The sequence below is a fragment of the Sebastes fasciatus genome, chromosome 8, assembly GCF_043250625.1.
Source record: "Sebastes fasciatus isolate fSebFas1 chromosome 8, fSebFas1.pri, whole genome shotgun sequence".
NCBI lineage: Eukaryota > Metazoa > Chordata > Actinopteri > Perciformes > Sebastidae > Sebastes > Sebastes fasciatus.
The window spans coordinates 33,083,725-33,101,630 of NC_133802.1; the positions used below are offsets into that span (position 1 = coordinate 33,083,725).

General features: G+C 37.3%; 2 protein-coding genes across 2 annotated transcripts; both read left to right on the plus strand.

The window, feature by feature from the left end:
* Positions 1 to 348: 348 nt before the first annotated feature.
* Positions 349 to 4,874, plus strand: emp3b (epithelial membrane protein 3b (MAM blood group)). Its single transcript, XM_074645178.1, has 5 exons — positions 349 to 503; positions 1,961 to 2,048; positions 2,676 to 2,778; positions 2,867 to 3,007; positions 4,215 to 4,874. Exons 2-5 carry the CDS (start codon positions 1,971 to 1,973, stop codon positions 4,388 to 4,390), a joined length of 498 nt encoding a protein of 165 aa, XP_074501279.1. The 5' UTR covers positions 349 to 503; positions 1,961 to 1,970; the 3' UTR covers positions 4,391 to 4,874.
* Positions 4,875 to 5,613: 739 nt separating this feature from the next.
* On the plus strand, positions 5,614 to 17,116 carry zmynd12 (zinc finger, MYND-type containing 12). The gene is made up of 8 exons (XM_074642510.1): positions 5,614 to 5,856; positions 10,045 to 10,168; positions 11,730 to 11,901; positions 12,862 to 13,025; positions 13,788 to 13,910; positions 13,992 to 14,085; positions 14,611 to 14,756; positions 16,937 to 17,116. Exons 1-8 carry the CDS (start codon positions 5,711 to 5,713, stop codon positions 17,114 to 17,116), a joined length of 1,149 nt encoding a protein of 382 aa, XP_074498611.1. The 5' UTR covers positions 5,614 to 5,710.
* The last annotated feature ends 790 nt before the right edge of the window (positions 17,117 to 17,906 follow it).

Below are 17,906 nucleotides of genomic sequence, written 5' to 3' on the forward strand. Positions count from 1 at the left end.
CTACATAAACTAAGGCGTATTTACCCGGTTGTGCCCTGCCCAGATGTTTTCAGTGTGACCAGTGCCCTCTGAATACTTATTATGTTCTGCTGTAGAAATGTGAGTTATGTTGCAGCTGAGTGTTTATTTTTCATATCTGCTCTAACAAGACTGGGCTCATGAATGGATGAGATATGGTAGAATGGTCATTATGCCGTTCCAAGGGGACTGTTTACAGAGGAGGTTTCTTCATGTGGTTTTTCATGTGCCTCCACTGCCTTATGGGTGGGTCCCATTTGAGCCTTTTTTGGATGGTGATGTTGTACTGAGGGACTACGAGGCGCAGCTAAAAGAGAGCTCTGTTCTGCTCAGAGGAAATGGGCGTTCACCTTGGAAAAGTTTGGAGGGAGTGACTGTAAAAATAAGGAGGAGGTGTGGTGAGGCTGGAAATGAGGGGACCACCAAGAGGGGCACAGAGAGGAGAAACTGCTGCTGAGATCTGATTCAGAGGGACAACACACAGAGTGAGTAGATAGTTTCTTGACTTTTCATATGATTTCAATGAATGTCTTGTTAAATCGTGCTATTTTAAAACAAAGATGACGTTGCAGTGATTCTTGCATCACATCTCTTGTTAACACAAGCTCTAAAAGTAATAAGAAATCTCATCAATCACTTATTTTAACAATCCTGCAACAGAAAAAAATGTATGTTACTCATTATATCATTGTAATATGTGCATTTTCATTGCTTTTGAACTATTTTCACTGCATGTTTACCTTTCTTTGACTTTCATGTGATGGATGAAATCTAGTTTAATGACCATAATTTGACAGTAATCCACGCCCAGTCAAATGGACCTCTCCTACAGATAATGATCTACACAGACAATTACATGTCTCTTATTTCACTTTCTGTATATAGAGGGTTATTCTGTGTTTATTATTTAGATTTTTTTAAATTTATAATTTAATTTAGATTTTATTGTTATGCTATTTGTAGTAGTCAGGTATATTTATAGTGTATTCCAGTATTCTTTATATTTTTGGATTCTTTGGATATATTTCTTTAGTGTTTACATGTTGGATAACCTGCTGCTGTAACACAATCATTTCCCAATTTGGGATCAATAAAGTACGTCTATCTATCTATCTATCTATCTATCTATCTATCTATCTATCTATCTATCTATCTATCTATCTATATTTATCTATCTATCTATCTATCTATATTTATCTATCTATCTATCTATCTATCTATCTATCTATCTATCTATCTATCTATCTATATTTATCTATCTATCTATCTATCTATATTTATCTATCTATCTATCTATCTATCTATCTATCTATCTATCTATCTATATCTATCTATCTATCTATTTCGCTCTATGTCTTTTTTCTCTCTCACTGCACGTCTCCTTATTATAATTTCATCTCACAATAAGCTGCTATAGCCTCTTTAGTGTTCACTTGTTACACTATTACTGTACACTATAATGTCAAATATCTTTGTAAAATCAGAGGCTTCTCCTCAGACTTTAATTTCCTCTAACTTAACAAGTAGAGCAGCTTTTAATGAAATCCAAATGTGAGTTGAATTACAGACTGTTTAAGCTCAACCGTTCAGAAGGATAGAGAGGTTAATTGGGTAAATATTTTGGAAGCGTTTAGATTTCAATAGGCCCGCCCAGGTTCTCTGTGGTCGGCTGTACGATGGCAACACACAGGCCTGCAGTCAAAGAGAAGTTTTTAGAAATTGCACTCTGTTTTGAAGCATGGTCTTACGTAACACAGAGTATACTCTGTTCAGCCGCTCAGATTTTCCACTTTATGTTTCGAGGGAAAAACAGGAAAGTTCCCAAACACTGATTTTCACTGTGGAACCAGCAAACACGTTAAATTGGTCACACACACTATTTCCTCGCTAAGCTTGTTATATTGGAGACCTAAATTTAAACAGATTTGTTTGTTTTTAACAGGGAGTTGAAAATGGCGTACCTGCTCATGTTTGTGACCCTGCTGCATCTCATCACACTGGCAATGCTGTTCATTGCAACCATGGAAAAGGTAGGAGTCATATTTTAGAGCATGATTGTTCGCTTTAAAGGTCCCATATTATAAAAAAGTGAGATTTTCATGTTTTATTTTATTATAAAGCAGGCTTAAGTCCTATATAAATACTGTGAAAGTATCGAAATGCTCAATCCACAGGGAAATACACACAGCCCGTATTTAGAAACGCTGCATTTGAAACAAGCTGTCAGGATTTCTGTCCATTTGTGATGTCACAAATATACAATATTTAGACCCTTTACACAGATTTAAACATTCTAAATGTGTCCCAGTTTATTCCTGGTTGCAGTGTATGTGAATGTCATCAGCTGACAGGAAGTACATATGGACCCAAGCTGTTGCCTGGCAACGCAATTCTGTCACAATTCCATCACAATTCCATCACAATTCCGTCGAAATGCGCTAAAACGGAGCGTTTCAGACAGAGGGTAAATACAGGTATATTCAGGCCGACTGTATGAGGAAAATAAAGTTTTTTTTTAACATTACAGCATGTAAACATGTTCTAGTAGAAACACAAAATACAAGTATGATCCTGAAAATTTGCATAATATGGGACCTTTAACTGTATTATTTCACAAGTGCAACATATCCAGCTGTGTGTCTAATGTCTCTTTAAAGTCCTGGTGGGTGTGGGATGGCCTGGAGAACTCAGACCTGTGGTACAACTGTAGGTTTGACAACTTCACAGGAACCTGGTTGTGTGCATCCTCCAGGGAAACTGGTAAGCAACATTTTGCATACCTCCACACATAAACGAATAACATATGAGACTGTTTTTTTTAGATGTGGGAATGTTTTTTCTTTCTCAGATTGGCTTAAGTCAGTGCAGGTCCTGATGGTTCTGTCAGTGGTCTTCTCCTCGGTCTCCTTCTTGGTGTTCCTGGGTCAGCTGTTCACCATGTCTAAGGGTGGACTCTTCTACTTCACCGGGCTGTGTCAAGTCTTTGCAGGTAACAGTGGAGTGAAACAATGTCCCGCCGGCATGTGAGACTGTTTCAAAAGGCTGACGCTTTCTCTTATAAATCTAAAGTCAATGGTTGGCAAATACGCTAAATGTAGAGACCGGTCTCTCTATATTTCAGGTTTTGGTCTATATTTAAGCAATGGTATAATCCTTGAGTGCGGTGGCCCTTTTTCTCCAGTGGCTCCTTAAAAATGGAAATGAATAACTGTTTTTTGTTTACAATTTCATTTTGAGGAAAAAAACAAAACCCTGAGATTTTGAAAATAAAGTCACAAGTTTACAAGAAAAAAACGTCGTAATATTATGAGAATAAAGTCATAATATTATAAAGTAGTAATTGTACATGTTATTTTCTTTTTTCTCATAATATTATGACTTTATTCTGGAAATCTCAGATGTTTTTTCCCCTCAATGTGGCCCTAATACTCCGTAGTACATTTGCACTTGGGCCCTCACTGCATTAGACTTATATACTATATACTTAGACTATAAACTGTGTTACCTTCATCACAATGCTCAAATGTTTTGCGGCTCCAGACAGATTTTATTTTTTATTTTTTGCCTAAAATGGCTCTTTTGATAGTAAAAGTTGCCGACCCCTGACATAGGGAGTGTGTCCTCTTCATAGAGTCCGCCATGTTGCTCCGCCACGTTTCTACAGTAGCCCAGAATGTAGCCTTTCATGTTTTTACGTTACCTGAAGGCCAACGTATAGTTCTCTGACACGCTTGTGAAACTGCGGCGTGCAAAATCGTGATACCGCCAGCTGTTGCTCCTAAAGTAGTATTTATATGGTATGGATGGCCTCTGAGCGAGGGGAACGGCGTTACCGCGGTTTTGCATTCGACGTCTCACGTCACCGCACTCTTGATAAGGGAGGAGTGAGCATAGGGGTACTCAGTTGGTTGCATTCTGCAAACACACCACTAGATGCCACCAAATCCTACACCTTTAAATCTTTGTTGAATAAGTAATGCAAACACCGTCACAGATTATTCTGTAACAGTCTGAACTAAAAGTTAGTGATGTATTCATGTTGTTTTGTTCAACATGTACAGGTGGGTAGTGGGTGCTTGTTGCTATATGACATTAATCAGAAGGTATACAAAATGAAGCAGGTTATAAACTTTGCAAACCTTTCCACACATCCCGCCTCTAATAATAAATATCACTTTTTGTTTTTGTTTTTTTAGGGCTGACTGCCTTTTCTGCAGCTCTCATCTACACATTAAACAATAAGGAAATCCTTCAGGACTCCAGAGAGCTGACAGCAGGACACTTTGGCTACTGCTTCATCCTGGCCTGGGTGTGTGTCCCCTTGTTGCTGTGTAGCGGGGTCATATACGTCCACCTGCGTAAGAAAGAGTGACCCAAAAAAAAAAGAAGGAAAACATTGCCAACGACATTTATTTTTTGGAGAAATTAAAATATATATTAAATTGACTTCTGAGAAATGCTAATTTTGCAAGAGTCACAGTGTCGAAATTGTTATGATGTTTGCTCGTGCTTCGGTTAATGTGATAATGTTTTTGAATTGTAGACAGGCCTACATGTATATTGGTTTTCTCTTTAGCAAAATCCTCAATATCAACCCAATGTATAATGCTCAACTTATTTTTTAAGACACGTTTACTATAAGAGGTTTTTGTTGTCTACTGTTGTCCTGTGTTGTATAAGGAAGCTAAAGCAGTGTTATGTTTTGTTTAATTAGTGTTGTAGGTCCTATGAGGCATTTGAATTGTTTTTAATTTTCCCTAGAACAAATTGGAAATATTTATATTTTTGTACCTAAAGCTGATATGTACAATACATTTAGTAACATTAGCTGCTTTAAATAAATACCACACAAAGAAGCAGGATGTCCATTATTGTTTTTTTTATTTTTGTTTTTTTTAGTAATAATATTTTATTTCAAAAGTTCAATACAATATAATTGCATGTTCAGATGCTTCATTACAGTTCTGCAAAAATACCTTACAGTATAAAAATAAATTATAAAATATACAACAAATGAACTGTAAGGAAAGAAAAAGATGAATAAAAACAAAACAAAATAAAAAAACAAGATACTGATTTTAAAACATATTTGACCATGATTGATAACTTAAAACTCAAAAATTCTAAATTGACCAAAACTATTAAATTGTTTAGACATTTCAAATTCATTCCAATTGTTTAACAGACCCCGATTGTTTTTTTATTTGTTGTTTTTTTATTTATTTTTTATTCATCTTTACCTTTCCTTACATTTTATGTGTTGTATCATTTATTTTGTTTTTATATTATTTTTATACTGTAAAATATATTTGCAGGAGTGCAACGATATTACTATTAAATTGTTTAGACATTTCAAATTTATTCCAATTGTTTAACGTCCATTATTGTTACAACACTATAACTTGCATTTTTTATTTAATGATAATAAATTTCACATTTGATACCAGATAAGTCTGTTAATGACATTTTAGAAATGATTTGATCATATTTAGAACATGTATTCTAAATTATCTGCTTTTAATTCATGTTTTTAACCCTTTAGTTTACCATCAGAGAGGGATGCTACTGAGGTCGTTGCCATAGCTACTGAGTTCGTTGCCATGGCGACCACAAACTCACAGGCGTTAGCTTCACCAGCTAACTTCAGCATCATAATACCGGACGCGTTTAGCTGCATAACTTCAGTGTGATAATGGAAGAAGAAGATAATCCTCCTGTTTTGGGGAAAACATCCAGGATAATTCCTCTCGCTGTTCCCAGAGGAACAGACAAGCTGTGTGAACTTTGTGAAAGTGAAGCGAAGCTGCAGTGCGACGGCTGTAGGCTCACCTTCTACTGGTAAGATATCACAGATACCGGTAGCTAAGGAGCCTGGAGCTAACGTTAGCTTCTATTTGTTTGTTTGTTTTGCACAATTTAAGACTATACAACATAACAAAACAATAAATGAATAATAAACAGTGCAGGAAGAGGCAAAAAAAACCACTGGGCTGATCTGAAGCCTCCACCTAGAGACAAGATCAATATAAAGAAATAATATGACTACATAATAGTGATAACAAAACAATTAGGACAATATATATATATATATATAATAACAACAATAACAACACAGTAAATATATTTAAAAAAAGACACGTGTGTGTGTGTGTGTGTGTGTTGCATGTTGCATTCTAGCTCCTAGTTAGCTGTTTTATCATGAACTGTTAGAGTTGTTCATGGCTGTCAGCTCATTTATATTTGTGAGATCAAACTTTCTGTATTATTTAGTGAGAGTTTTGGTGAAACATGTCTACTGTTTGGACGTTAGGTGGCAGTGTCCCCCATGTTGTTTTACAGCACACGTGCAGAGAACATGGTTATATATTTAAATAGAAAACAATGGAACACTATATTTATAATACTTCATAAATATATAATAATATATAATTATGAAATATTTATATTACTTCATAAATATATTATAAAATATTTATATACAATATAAAAATGTATAAATATAAGATAAGATAAGATGAACCTTTATTAATCCCCTGAAGGGAAATCCAGGTGTCAAAGCAGCAACATCAGCAAACAGGGTGAAACACAGGAGAGGTAAAGGTATACAAAAATGATAAAAACATTAATAGAGATATAAAAGATACAGAGTGAATGGGTGAACATGGTGTGTACAGTCCGTCAATACATAAATGCAGTATGTACAATAAATAAATGTAATATGTGCAGTCTATAAAGTGGTACATAGGATGTATAAAATATATTATAATAAAAATATATAATATAAAAATATAAAATATAATAATTTAATAATAATAAAATCAAGGAATTTCTATTTAAGATTGTACACAGGTACTACCCTGCTAAAGATGATATTTTGCAAGTTCTTCCCAACTGTTAACAATAGATACACTTTTGCATTGTGAAGGGGAAACTATTGAACATGTACTTGTAGATTGTTTTCATTGTTTTTGGTTTAGTTTACAGAAAAATCTCTCAAAACATTTAAAAAAAAATATCATACTAACAAAGATTGAGATATTACTCACTGTCCACAATCCCAGTTTTTCGGGTTTTTACATAATTAATTTGATTATTATCCTAGCAAAATATTATAAACATAAAATGATGTGGCTTAAAAGAATACACTCCTTTTTTTGTTTTTAAAGATACTTTTAAAACATATTTGACTATGATTGATAACTTAAAACTCAAAAATACTAAATTACCTTTTAAATTACATTTTTATATTTATTCCATTTGTTTAACAGACAACTATTGTTTTTTTGTTTGTTGTTTTTTTATTTTATTTTTATTCATCTTTTCCTTTCCCTACATTTTATGTGTTGTTTAATTTATTTTATTTTTTATATTATTTTTATACTGTAAAATAAATTTGCAGAATTGTAATGAAAAATATATTCTATTGAACTTTTGAAATAAAAAAAAACACACAAGGAGGGTGGAAAGAGGAGAGTTACGCGTCATCATCGCGTCATATCGTCAGGGTACCACACATGCGCAGTCTGCACTCTCACGAATACAGTTACACTGCGCATGCATGATACCTCCAGTGTCGTCATGAGGGAGAGGAACAGCTGGAAATAAAATCACCAAATCGGAGACTTTAGTTGATGTGACTGAGAACTGCTGCTGCATGCATCTGTTCCATCGTTTGAGTCTGTCAACATCAGCTCTTTTTAATGTAATAAACCTACATCAGGAGAAACCTTTGTAGCTGCAGCATCTCTGCAGAGTCAATTACTGATCATAAGATGGAGCTGGATGAGATCTACAGTATGCAGGGTGAAGAGGAGCACGTGGTGGCATCCATCCCTCCCTGCAGGGATCTGTGTGAAGGGATGAGCCACTAAGGCCAGTCTCTTAAAGGGAGCTTACACACTCTTATTGTGCCTCTCAGCCTTTAAAATGAACTGCAAGTCAAGCACATTTCTTGAATCAGATGAAACATTATAGCTCAAAACAATGGATAGAGGGGAAAAAACACATCAGAATCAGGTTTATTTACGCAGCTCTCTCAATATCTCTTACACAGAATAGAAAGAAACAGAATAAATAATACAATAATAAAATTAAAATAAAATGTTTTTTTATACAAGTCAAGTGTTCGGGAGTTGTAAGCAACACAAATAGTGGTCAATAAATAAATACTGGATAGATATAGTGGACTAGATGTTTATGCACAGCATGTACATGTGGAGATGTCTATATACTGTATGTATACTTAGTAGGGTTTATATTTTCAGTGACAGGTATGTACATATTATAATATGTACCTAAAGTGACAGATGATATGTACATATTAAAAAAATTTGCATTAAAGACTGTAAATTATAATCTAAAAATTTGCACAATTGTGCATTAAAGACTGTAAATTATAATCTAAAAATGTGCAAAAATGTGCATTAAAGACTAAATTATAATCTAAAAATATGCATTAAAGACTGTAAATTATAATCTAAAAATGTGCATTAAAGACTGTAAATTATAATTTAAAAATGTGCAAAAATGTGCATTAAAGACTGTAAATTATAATCTAAAAATATGCATTAAAGACTGTAAATTATAATCTAAAAATGTGCATTAAAGACAGTAAATTATAATCTAAAAATATGCATTAAAGACTGTAAATTATAATCTAAAAATATGCATTAAAGACTAAATTATAATCTAAAAATGTGCATTAAAGACCTTAAATTATAATCTACATATGTGCATTAAATACTGTAAATTATAATCTGAAAATGTGCATTAAAGAGTGTAAATCATAATCTAAATATGTGCATTAAAGACTGTATGAATTATAGTCTATAAGAGCAGCAGTGGGTATTTTGGTGTCAGAGGATTATTGACAGTGTATGACTGATTAAGTGTTCATCAGAGTGATGGTCTGAGTGTCTTGTTGTTTTAGCGTACAGTGTTCTGTAACGCTTCCCAGAGGGGAGAAGTTGGAAGAGGTTGTGTCCAGGGTGTGAGAGGTCTGTAGTGATGCTTCCAAGAGATTACTGAAGAAAATACAGTATCTTTATGCCAGTTAGTAGACTTGGCATTTGATCTTTGTCAGAGCAACATAATGTCTTTGGAACAGGTTACTTTGGCTCAAAATAAGACTGAAAAGCTATCACCTTGTTAGGGGTGAAATGGTTTATCTGAGGCCTAATGAGCCATATCATATTATCAGGCTGCTGGCTTACTAGTATAGTGTTTGTGGTGACTGTTTATTATTAGGCAGATTGAAAAGTATATGCAAAGAAAGCTCAGCAGAGACAAGAAATACTAGTGGCCCTGCAGCCTGGGAAGACCCTTTGATTTATGTGCGTCTGTGCGCTCAAGCACACAAGCTCTGTCAATGCTACTGTGGATGTGACGTGGCCAGATCACTGCCTGCTTGCTGCTGCTGTCTCCAGTCCAGAAACACAAATACGTTGGCATGAGCACACATGCTCCTCAGTAGAGAAAAACGCAAGGAAAACCAAGACAGTTTCCACAGGAGTGTGCCCGAGAGGAGCGCCAGATGAACAAAATTACAGAGCAGTTATGTCATGGCATACAATTTAGTATGCCTCTGCGCACTCAGATTATATTTTCTAAATGGGATAGAGGCTCTGGCTTTGGAAATGTTATTACTTCAACTGATATATACTGTATAGAAACATTTAACTGTTAATGCTACACATGATTGTATCTGGTGATTTGAAGTCATTTGGAACCATTCTCACTGAGGCTACTGTTCTACACTTGCAGTATTAGTTGCAGCTTAGTTGTTCAGATGATAGCAGGGAAAACAGGTTCTTCTTTAAGAGCTTGATTCCTGAGCCAAGGTGGACTCTGTGCATCCAAGGTGGCTGAATTGAGAGAGGGAAACTGAGGCAACTAATCCCCTTGAGGCAAATTTGTGATTTGTGATATTGGGCTGTATAAATAAAAAGGCCTTAACATGAGGGAGGATTGTCTTTTTGGGAATCTAAAAGTAACCTAAATTTCTTCTTTTTTTGTTTTATTCCTCAGTGATGCCGAGCACCAGCAGGCTGACTGGGTGGGGATCCACGAGAGAATCTGTCAGCTGCTTGTTCCCATTCGCACCCCGACGCTCTTCACTCTCAAAGGCCACATGGAAATGCAGCTTAGAAAGGTGAGGATGTACGTGATGCAATGGGACAACATGCACACACACACATCTTGCTCTGAGTTTGAGTCTAGTTTACATCACAAGGAAAATGCAACGAAATGAACAACTTTCCAAATCTCATACTTTTTCTTATTACTTTTAGTACATACTGCAGTTGCCCTTACAAAGTACGTACTGTTGCATGCAGTATGCATACAATTGGGACGTACTACTTCATCATAATATTATGTCTTGACACTCTTGCTATTATATTGTTGTAGGATTGTGGGTCAGAATAGACAGAAAAGCATGCTGGCTTGCATACTGCAGAATACGACCAGATGCAGTAGGACATCCTGGTATTTTTGGCATACTGCATTTGATATGTTATGTATTAGGACATACTAAATCTTTTTCTGGCACACTAAATAGTATGGTAGTATTAGTATTAGTATTAGTATTAGTATTAGTATTAGTATTGGAATGCACGGATGGATTCGGAAAACTACTGGTGCCTTCAAATGAAACTCGTGAACTCGTGTTTACAACATGGGAAGTCGTTATGCTTGGCATTCAGGTGTTTAAGTCGTGAGAACACCGCTTCTAAGCAACGGCAATATTAACGTTACTGTCGGCGTCTCGAAGCCACAGAGTCTAACAATTTAGCAAGCTAGCAAGCGGGTAACATAATGCAGGAAATGCAAAGGCATAAAGACAGAGGAGAAAGATGAGGTCGTTGGGAATATCAACATTTTCCTCAGACATTATTATGAAAAACAATATACCACTAAAATGACAATATATTCACTTATTATGCACCGAAAAATGAACTTCCATGGCCTCCGACATTTCTGACAACGTCAACAAACACGTCACAATGGACCATGAACTCTGAGCTTTCAGAAACTTTCCACTTAGTAGGTCGTGAATACCACAAGAGGGTGGCGTTCATATGGTCATATTAGTTTTAGCTTTCCAAGACTTAAGTTGCCAAATCCAAACCTGGAGCACACAATGAAATGATAACTATAAAAAACAGCATAGATTTCTCTTGTAGACTGTGTTATCTTTCAGGAATCAGTCATGGTAAAGTCACAGAACACAACAGAAGAGCCCTGGATCTTTGTTGTCACGATATAAGCTGAGTTAAAGTGTTGTGAAACACATTTAGAACAAATGGAGGTAGAGGAGGGAGGAGGAAGAGAGATTGAGATTCCTGACTGCACTCAGTCAGTTCCACCCCTTGAGTCTATTATTTGAGCAGGAGTTTGCCATGTGCTGTGACTGGCAGGGAGCTGCACAAAAACAAGTTTCTGCTTTGCTGTTGAATGAATACCACAGAGGAGAAACAGCTGAGAAAGTTATTTTTATTATTATAATAATTTATATCAAGGTTCCTTTTTTGGTTCATAGTTCGGTTGTCACCATTTCCAGAGCTTTCCAGTGATAAATGTTTGGATGTTACTCCAGTGATATCCAAGCCTCTAGTGATTACTGTCAGTAAAAAAAAGAGTGGTTTACTCCTGTGAATGAATATAGGGTAAAAGAAACCTGACATGTACCCTGGTTTTGGTTCCCTACTAAGACGGAGCTGATAGAGATCTGCAGGTCGGTGGCTCAGAACAAGCTGTCTGAGGGGAAACATCAGGAGGCTCTGCCTGCCGCCCAGTTCTGCCTGCGCTGCTCTATAGAAGTCCACGGCGTCAGTACGGTCCAAATTGTCCCGGCCTACCTGCTGCTGGCTGAGGCCAACATGGGTGAGGAAATAGCACAAAATGGTTCCTCAGCTCAAATTGTCTCCTTTCGCCTTCCTATATATGTTTAATGCAATTTAAATTTTATTTTTTTAATTAATTTATTATTATTATCATTATTATTATTATTACAAATTTTTTATTATTATTATTATTATTATTATTATTATTTTTTATTTTTTTAAAAATTATTATTATTTTTGTATTATTATTATCATTTTTATTATTATTATTTATTTATTTTCTGCATCGGCTCAAATTTCCATTCGCTGGAATTGGGCCACGAAACTTGGCCCAATAACTGGAAATAATGTGCAAGTGCTTCCCAACAAATATGACCCCAATCTTCCATATAATGGCGCTGTAGTTAATATATGTACTGTAATGGAAATGTTCATATCTGAGTAGGCCAAAGTTAACTATGTACCTTTAGAGAATCTCAGGGCCTCACAGCTAGTAGACCTCGTCACCGTAAGCATTAAAACAGTGACCCGACAGTTTTATCTTCTGTGACTGTTAACAGCAGAGGGCTGAAGTACTTGTTATGTCTTGTAATCTTCAGTTGTCTGCTCTGTGCTGACGTAATGATTCACTTTCTATCTTTCTCTTCTGTTGTCTGTTCTGTGCTGACGTAATGATTCACTTTCTATCTTTCTCTTCTGTTGTCTGTTCTGTGCTGACGTAATGATACACTTTCTATCTTTCTCTTCTGTGCACTTATCTGTGTGTTTTATATTAGTATGTATAAAGGCCTGACTATTTTTGTGTTCGGGGCTCACTTGCCACGGCCCACTCAGGTGTCTGTGCTCGTGAATCCATCTGCAGATGCTTTTCTTATCAATATAGGCTTTTTTATTAAATTTACTTGAAAGACAAGTTGTTACCTTGGTTTGTGTCTTGTTTTAACAGAAACTGCCACCACATTACAAACATATTTGTGTGTGTGTATTTTGTACTTTCCAGGTTTGGGTAATCTAGCCCGGGTAGCGGAGCTCCTGTCCCAGGCAGAGTGGGCGGTGGTGAAGAGCCCAGAACACGCCGTCCCCCACCGGCTGCACAGGAGCCTGGGCCGCCTCCACATGGCAACTGGAAACCTGGACGTGGCTCTGTTTAACTTTGCAAATGATGTCTGTGTCATAAGTAACAGACACACACCCACACACACACACACACACACACACACACACACACATCAGAAATGGCTTCAGTACATTAAAGTGACATTTTCATGTCTTTTATATTATAAAGCAGGTTTAAGTGCTATATAAATACTGGGAAAGTATCGAAGCACTCAATATACGGAGAAATACACACAGCCCGTTTTCAGAAACTGAGCTTTTGAAACAAGCCGTCAGGATTTCTTTCAATTTGTGATGTCACAAATCTACAATATTTTGACCCTTTACACAGATTTAAACATTCTAAATGGGTCCCAGTTTACTTCCTGTTGCAGTGTATGTAAATAACATCAGCTGACAGGAAGTAAACATGGACCCAAACTGTTGCCTAGCAACGCAATTCTGTTGCAATTCCATTGAAATGTGCTAAAACGGAGCGTTTCAGACAGACGGTGAATACAGGTATATTCAAGCAGACAGCATGAGGAAAATAAAGGTTTTTTTAAACATTAAAGTATGTAAACATGTTCTAGTAGAAACCCAAAATACAAATATGAACCTGAAAATGAGCATGTTATATCCCCGTTAAGTATTTTCACTAACTTTATTGATATTGTGAGAAGCAAAATAAAAGCCACAACTGTGTTTCTGCACTTTGTGTCTCACTGCTTGTAAATAGTTTTAAACTTGAGTGAGATTAACAGTGTGTCATGTGCACCCACTAACATTGTAAATCCTCACTATATCTGAATTTCTCTGATGTTGTTTCAGATATACTTTGCCAGTGAGGAGTACGGTCTGGACAGCACCGTCACCTGTGGCGGCTACGTCCTCATGGCTGAAGTGTTTGCCAAACGGGGTGAGATGCCCGTTGCTCGTTCCTTGTACTCTAAGGTAAAATAATCCAGATGTTATTACGATGATCTGTTTTTGTTGATGTGTTTCATGGTTTATCTTCTATTGCTCATATTGCAGGTGGCTCATATTTGGCACCGCCATCTGACCAAACGCCTCAAGACCCACGTCCCAGATGTCCAAAATCCTGACATGGTGTCGGAGTCCTCTTACGGTGTGTCTTTGTCATCAAATATGTAACCATACATTTATGTTTTATCAATCTATCCAGTGCAGAATCAGAAAATGACATCACCGCCCGCTAAACCGCAGGAAGCTCCATTGGAGTATCACTAAGAAAATAAGATCAATAGTACCTATATTTATCTGAGCTGTCTTGCTGTGCAATCCCAAAGCTTAACCCCAGATTTACACTAGCACACTCAGGGCTGACTCCAGACCAGTGCTGACACATCTCTGGCTGCGCAGCATCCGCACCATTACCCTCTATCACAGCTGCTGCCCTACATATAATTCTAAGCCTGTTGGCTGCAATGCAATTTTCCCAGGCTTTCTGGGATGTTTACCAGGGAAAAGTGGGTGTGGAAGCTTACTTAAACTAAACACAAGATGCACACATGACATGAATGTTATGTTAATCTCTATTAAATGCATTAACCAAATTAGCTGTTAAGTGTATTTAATCCCATGGTAATATACTGTAAAAGCATGTTTATCTCTATCCATGACTTTCCACCAGACAAAGCCCAGCGACTTGAAGTGGACGAGATGTTACAAACCATGTTGGCGTTTTTGCAGAATGACTCCAGAAAGGACTCCGCTCAGATTGCGCTGGTGTCCCACTGCCTGGCCGTGTTGTGCTTCCTGGGAGGAGACTCCCTAAAGGTGAGTCACCTGACGGGAGGCATTGAAGGTTCAGGTTTGACACAGTGACACAGTTCCCCATTTTCCCCCTTTATGCCCCTACTTTGGCGGGCCGTGCTCAAGATGGGATTATCTCTAATTGGTAAAGCCGTAAAGATGAGGTGGGAATTAGTAGGGGTTGATTCGACTTGTTTCGACTTCCGCCTCGATTTCCAGTCTCTGTAATGCCTTTGGAAGCTATTTGCGGGTATGTACGCATCACCTCTTTAGGTGGATGAATGAGCCGATCCCTTGTGTGTCACGCCAGCATAGAGCACGAAGCTGCAATGGTGTCATTAGGTGACTGCCACAGATTTAAAACCTTGTCGGGGTTAAAGGTCAGTAGGTCTTGGGCCGATGGAGATTGAAGCTTGGACGAGATCTTATGGTTAAGCGCATGTAGCCTCACAAACAGACACCAGACAGTTACACAACAATCAGTCAATGTGTTTGTTTGTCATGTTTTTATCTGGTGGTTTGGTGGGTTGGTACGGCTGGATGAAATACAGTTGGAGTTGTTTTTTACTTCACCAACAGCTACACCAGACTTAAAAAAAACTTGTTATGTTAAATGTTAAAGGTCCCATATTGTAAAAAGTGAGATTTTTTTTATCATAAGCAGGTTTAAGTGTGATATAAATAAAGGTAAAGTATCGAAACGCTCAATCCACGGAGAAATACGCAGCCAGTTTTCAGAAACTGTGCCCTTGAAACAAGCTGTCAGGATGGTCACAATTGTATGATGTCATAAATATACAATATGTAGACCATTTCACATTTTTAAACGTAAACATTTTAAATGTTAAAAGTTTATTTCCGGTTGCAGCGTATGGTTGCGTCTAACATGCTATTTAGTTCACTAAAACAGTATGCGAGATATTTTAGTATGTCCGAACCTTTAAGTATGAAACCAATAGTACGCAAATTGCAAACTATTTCTGCAGTATGCAACACTGGACACTACAGTGGTATAAATCTCCCACAATGCAATGCGGTAGTGACGACAACGTTCATAGCAGACGCTGACGGACAGCTTAAATTTAACTAAGTATAAGATTTCACTTTGCTAGGCGTAAACTACATTTCAAATTAGTTCAGACTTTGATTCTCACAAACCGACGTTTTGGTCACATGAGGTTGGTACGGGTTACCATGGTAACACGTCTCCAACCGGCAAGGAGGCTCTAAGGAAGTGACGACGTAAATTACAACTCAGTGCATCCAAAAAGTTACATACTACTGATTATTCACACATATTGAGTGTGTAATGCATAGTATCTGTTTAATGACATCAGCTGACAGGAAGTAAATATGGACCCAAGCTGTTGCCTAGCAACGCAATTCCATTGCAATTCAGTCGAAATGTGCTAAAGCAGCGTTTCAGAGGGTAAATACAGAGACATTCAGGCACAGTATGAAACGTTACAGCATGTAAACGTGTTCTAGTGGAAAAACAAAATAAAAGTACGAGCCTGAAAATGAGCACGATATGGGACCTTTAAGCAACATATAAGCAACATAACAGTAGTAGTAATAAGGACCAGAGCTCACCATGGTGGACCGGGCCTACGTCAACGAGCCTGAGGGCCGTTCCCACTGATTGAAGAGTATCTTTGATCTCCACAGTGAAATTGAGTTTTTGCTTTGCCTTCCTCCACAGAGAGGTCAGACTGTAGAGTCAGCTGTAACATCTAGTCTACTGTTCAGTCCAACTGTCTCTTCTTCCTCATATCTATTGAACTATAAAGTAAAAAGAACTAGGCAGCACAGGAGCTCTGGGTGTTCACTCCTGAGAGAGCTCTGGGTGGATATAACACTTGAGTAACCCTAACACAATGCATATCCCCAGCTGTTTACGAAGCCTGATAAGCTGCAGGAATTCCTCTGCAAACCTCAATGACTTCCACATTGTGTCTGGCGTGTTTCCTGGTTTTGTCATCAGTGTCAAACAATGCTTTTATATCCTCATTTTCTCTCGGTTGTAAACCGTAAAGGACGGAGTAACGATCGGGTTGTCGGAGGGGTGAAGTGGGATAAGTTAAGCCGACCGGTTTTGCAATCCAATTTTCAGTGATATTATTATATAAGTCAGCTTTACTCTCCCCGGAGAGTCTCACAGCTGCAGCTGCTGTGTTTTGTTTCCGTTTGTGTTTGTGTGCCAGGCTCTGGGATTTGGCAGCGCTGCCCTGCAGGCCAGCCAGCTGATACCAAACCATGACCTGACAGAGCCCATCCAGGACCTGCTGCAGCTGGTGCAGAGTCTGCAGACAGAACCGAGACTAGTCGCCGTACCTGAGATCTGCTCCGCCGGGATCATCTGTGATTCACCTGTGGAAATGTAGAAACCACTGAGTTCAAATAAAACATTTATGAGTACAGAGCTTATGAAGTCATTGAGGGTTCATCCAGATGTTGTGAATTGGTATTGTAAGCGGATAATGAAAAGAATCAGGGGGAACATAATGACGTTTATGCTCAGTTACACGTCTCTGAGCAAATAAAAATGCTTGACAAAAGCAGTAAAAGGAGGCGGAGGAGACACATTTTCATTGGTTTTGAATAATGACTCATCTTTATTTGAATCTAAAAAAAAGAGGGATATATATTTACATCATTTTGCACATTTGTGAATTACATGATTTTGGGATCCATCTTGTAACACTGTCAGAATGATACAGAACAGAATAATGCTGAGGGCGTTTTGCTAAAACCACTTTTTTTTTTAACGCAATGTTTTTGCTTACCTCGTACCTAGCAGTCCAGAACCTCATCATCAATTCACCATGATATGCAGATAAAATGAAAAGACATCTAATGTCTATATACTGTATCATCAACAGAGCATAAACATTGCATTTTTCCTCCTGCAAAATCAAAAGTAAACCGAAGCAAAACCTCAGGTTCGTCTCAAAACACATCGACATAAAATGAACCCGATGATTGCTTGTGTGAAATCCTACATTATTATATACAATTCTGAAACATGTATTCATTATATCAAAACAAAGATTTTAAAATCATCATCTCACTACTAGTGTCACTAGTACTGAATCATACAACAAAAAACGGATTGTTTTTTTGGCATTCAGATTCATTTTTATGTGTCGAGAGGCAGCAAAACAGTGGAAACGC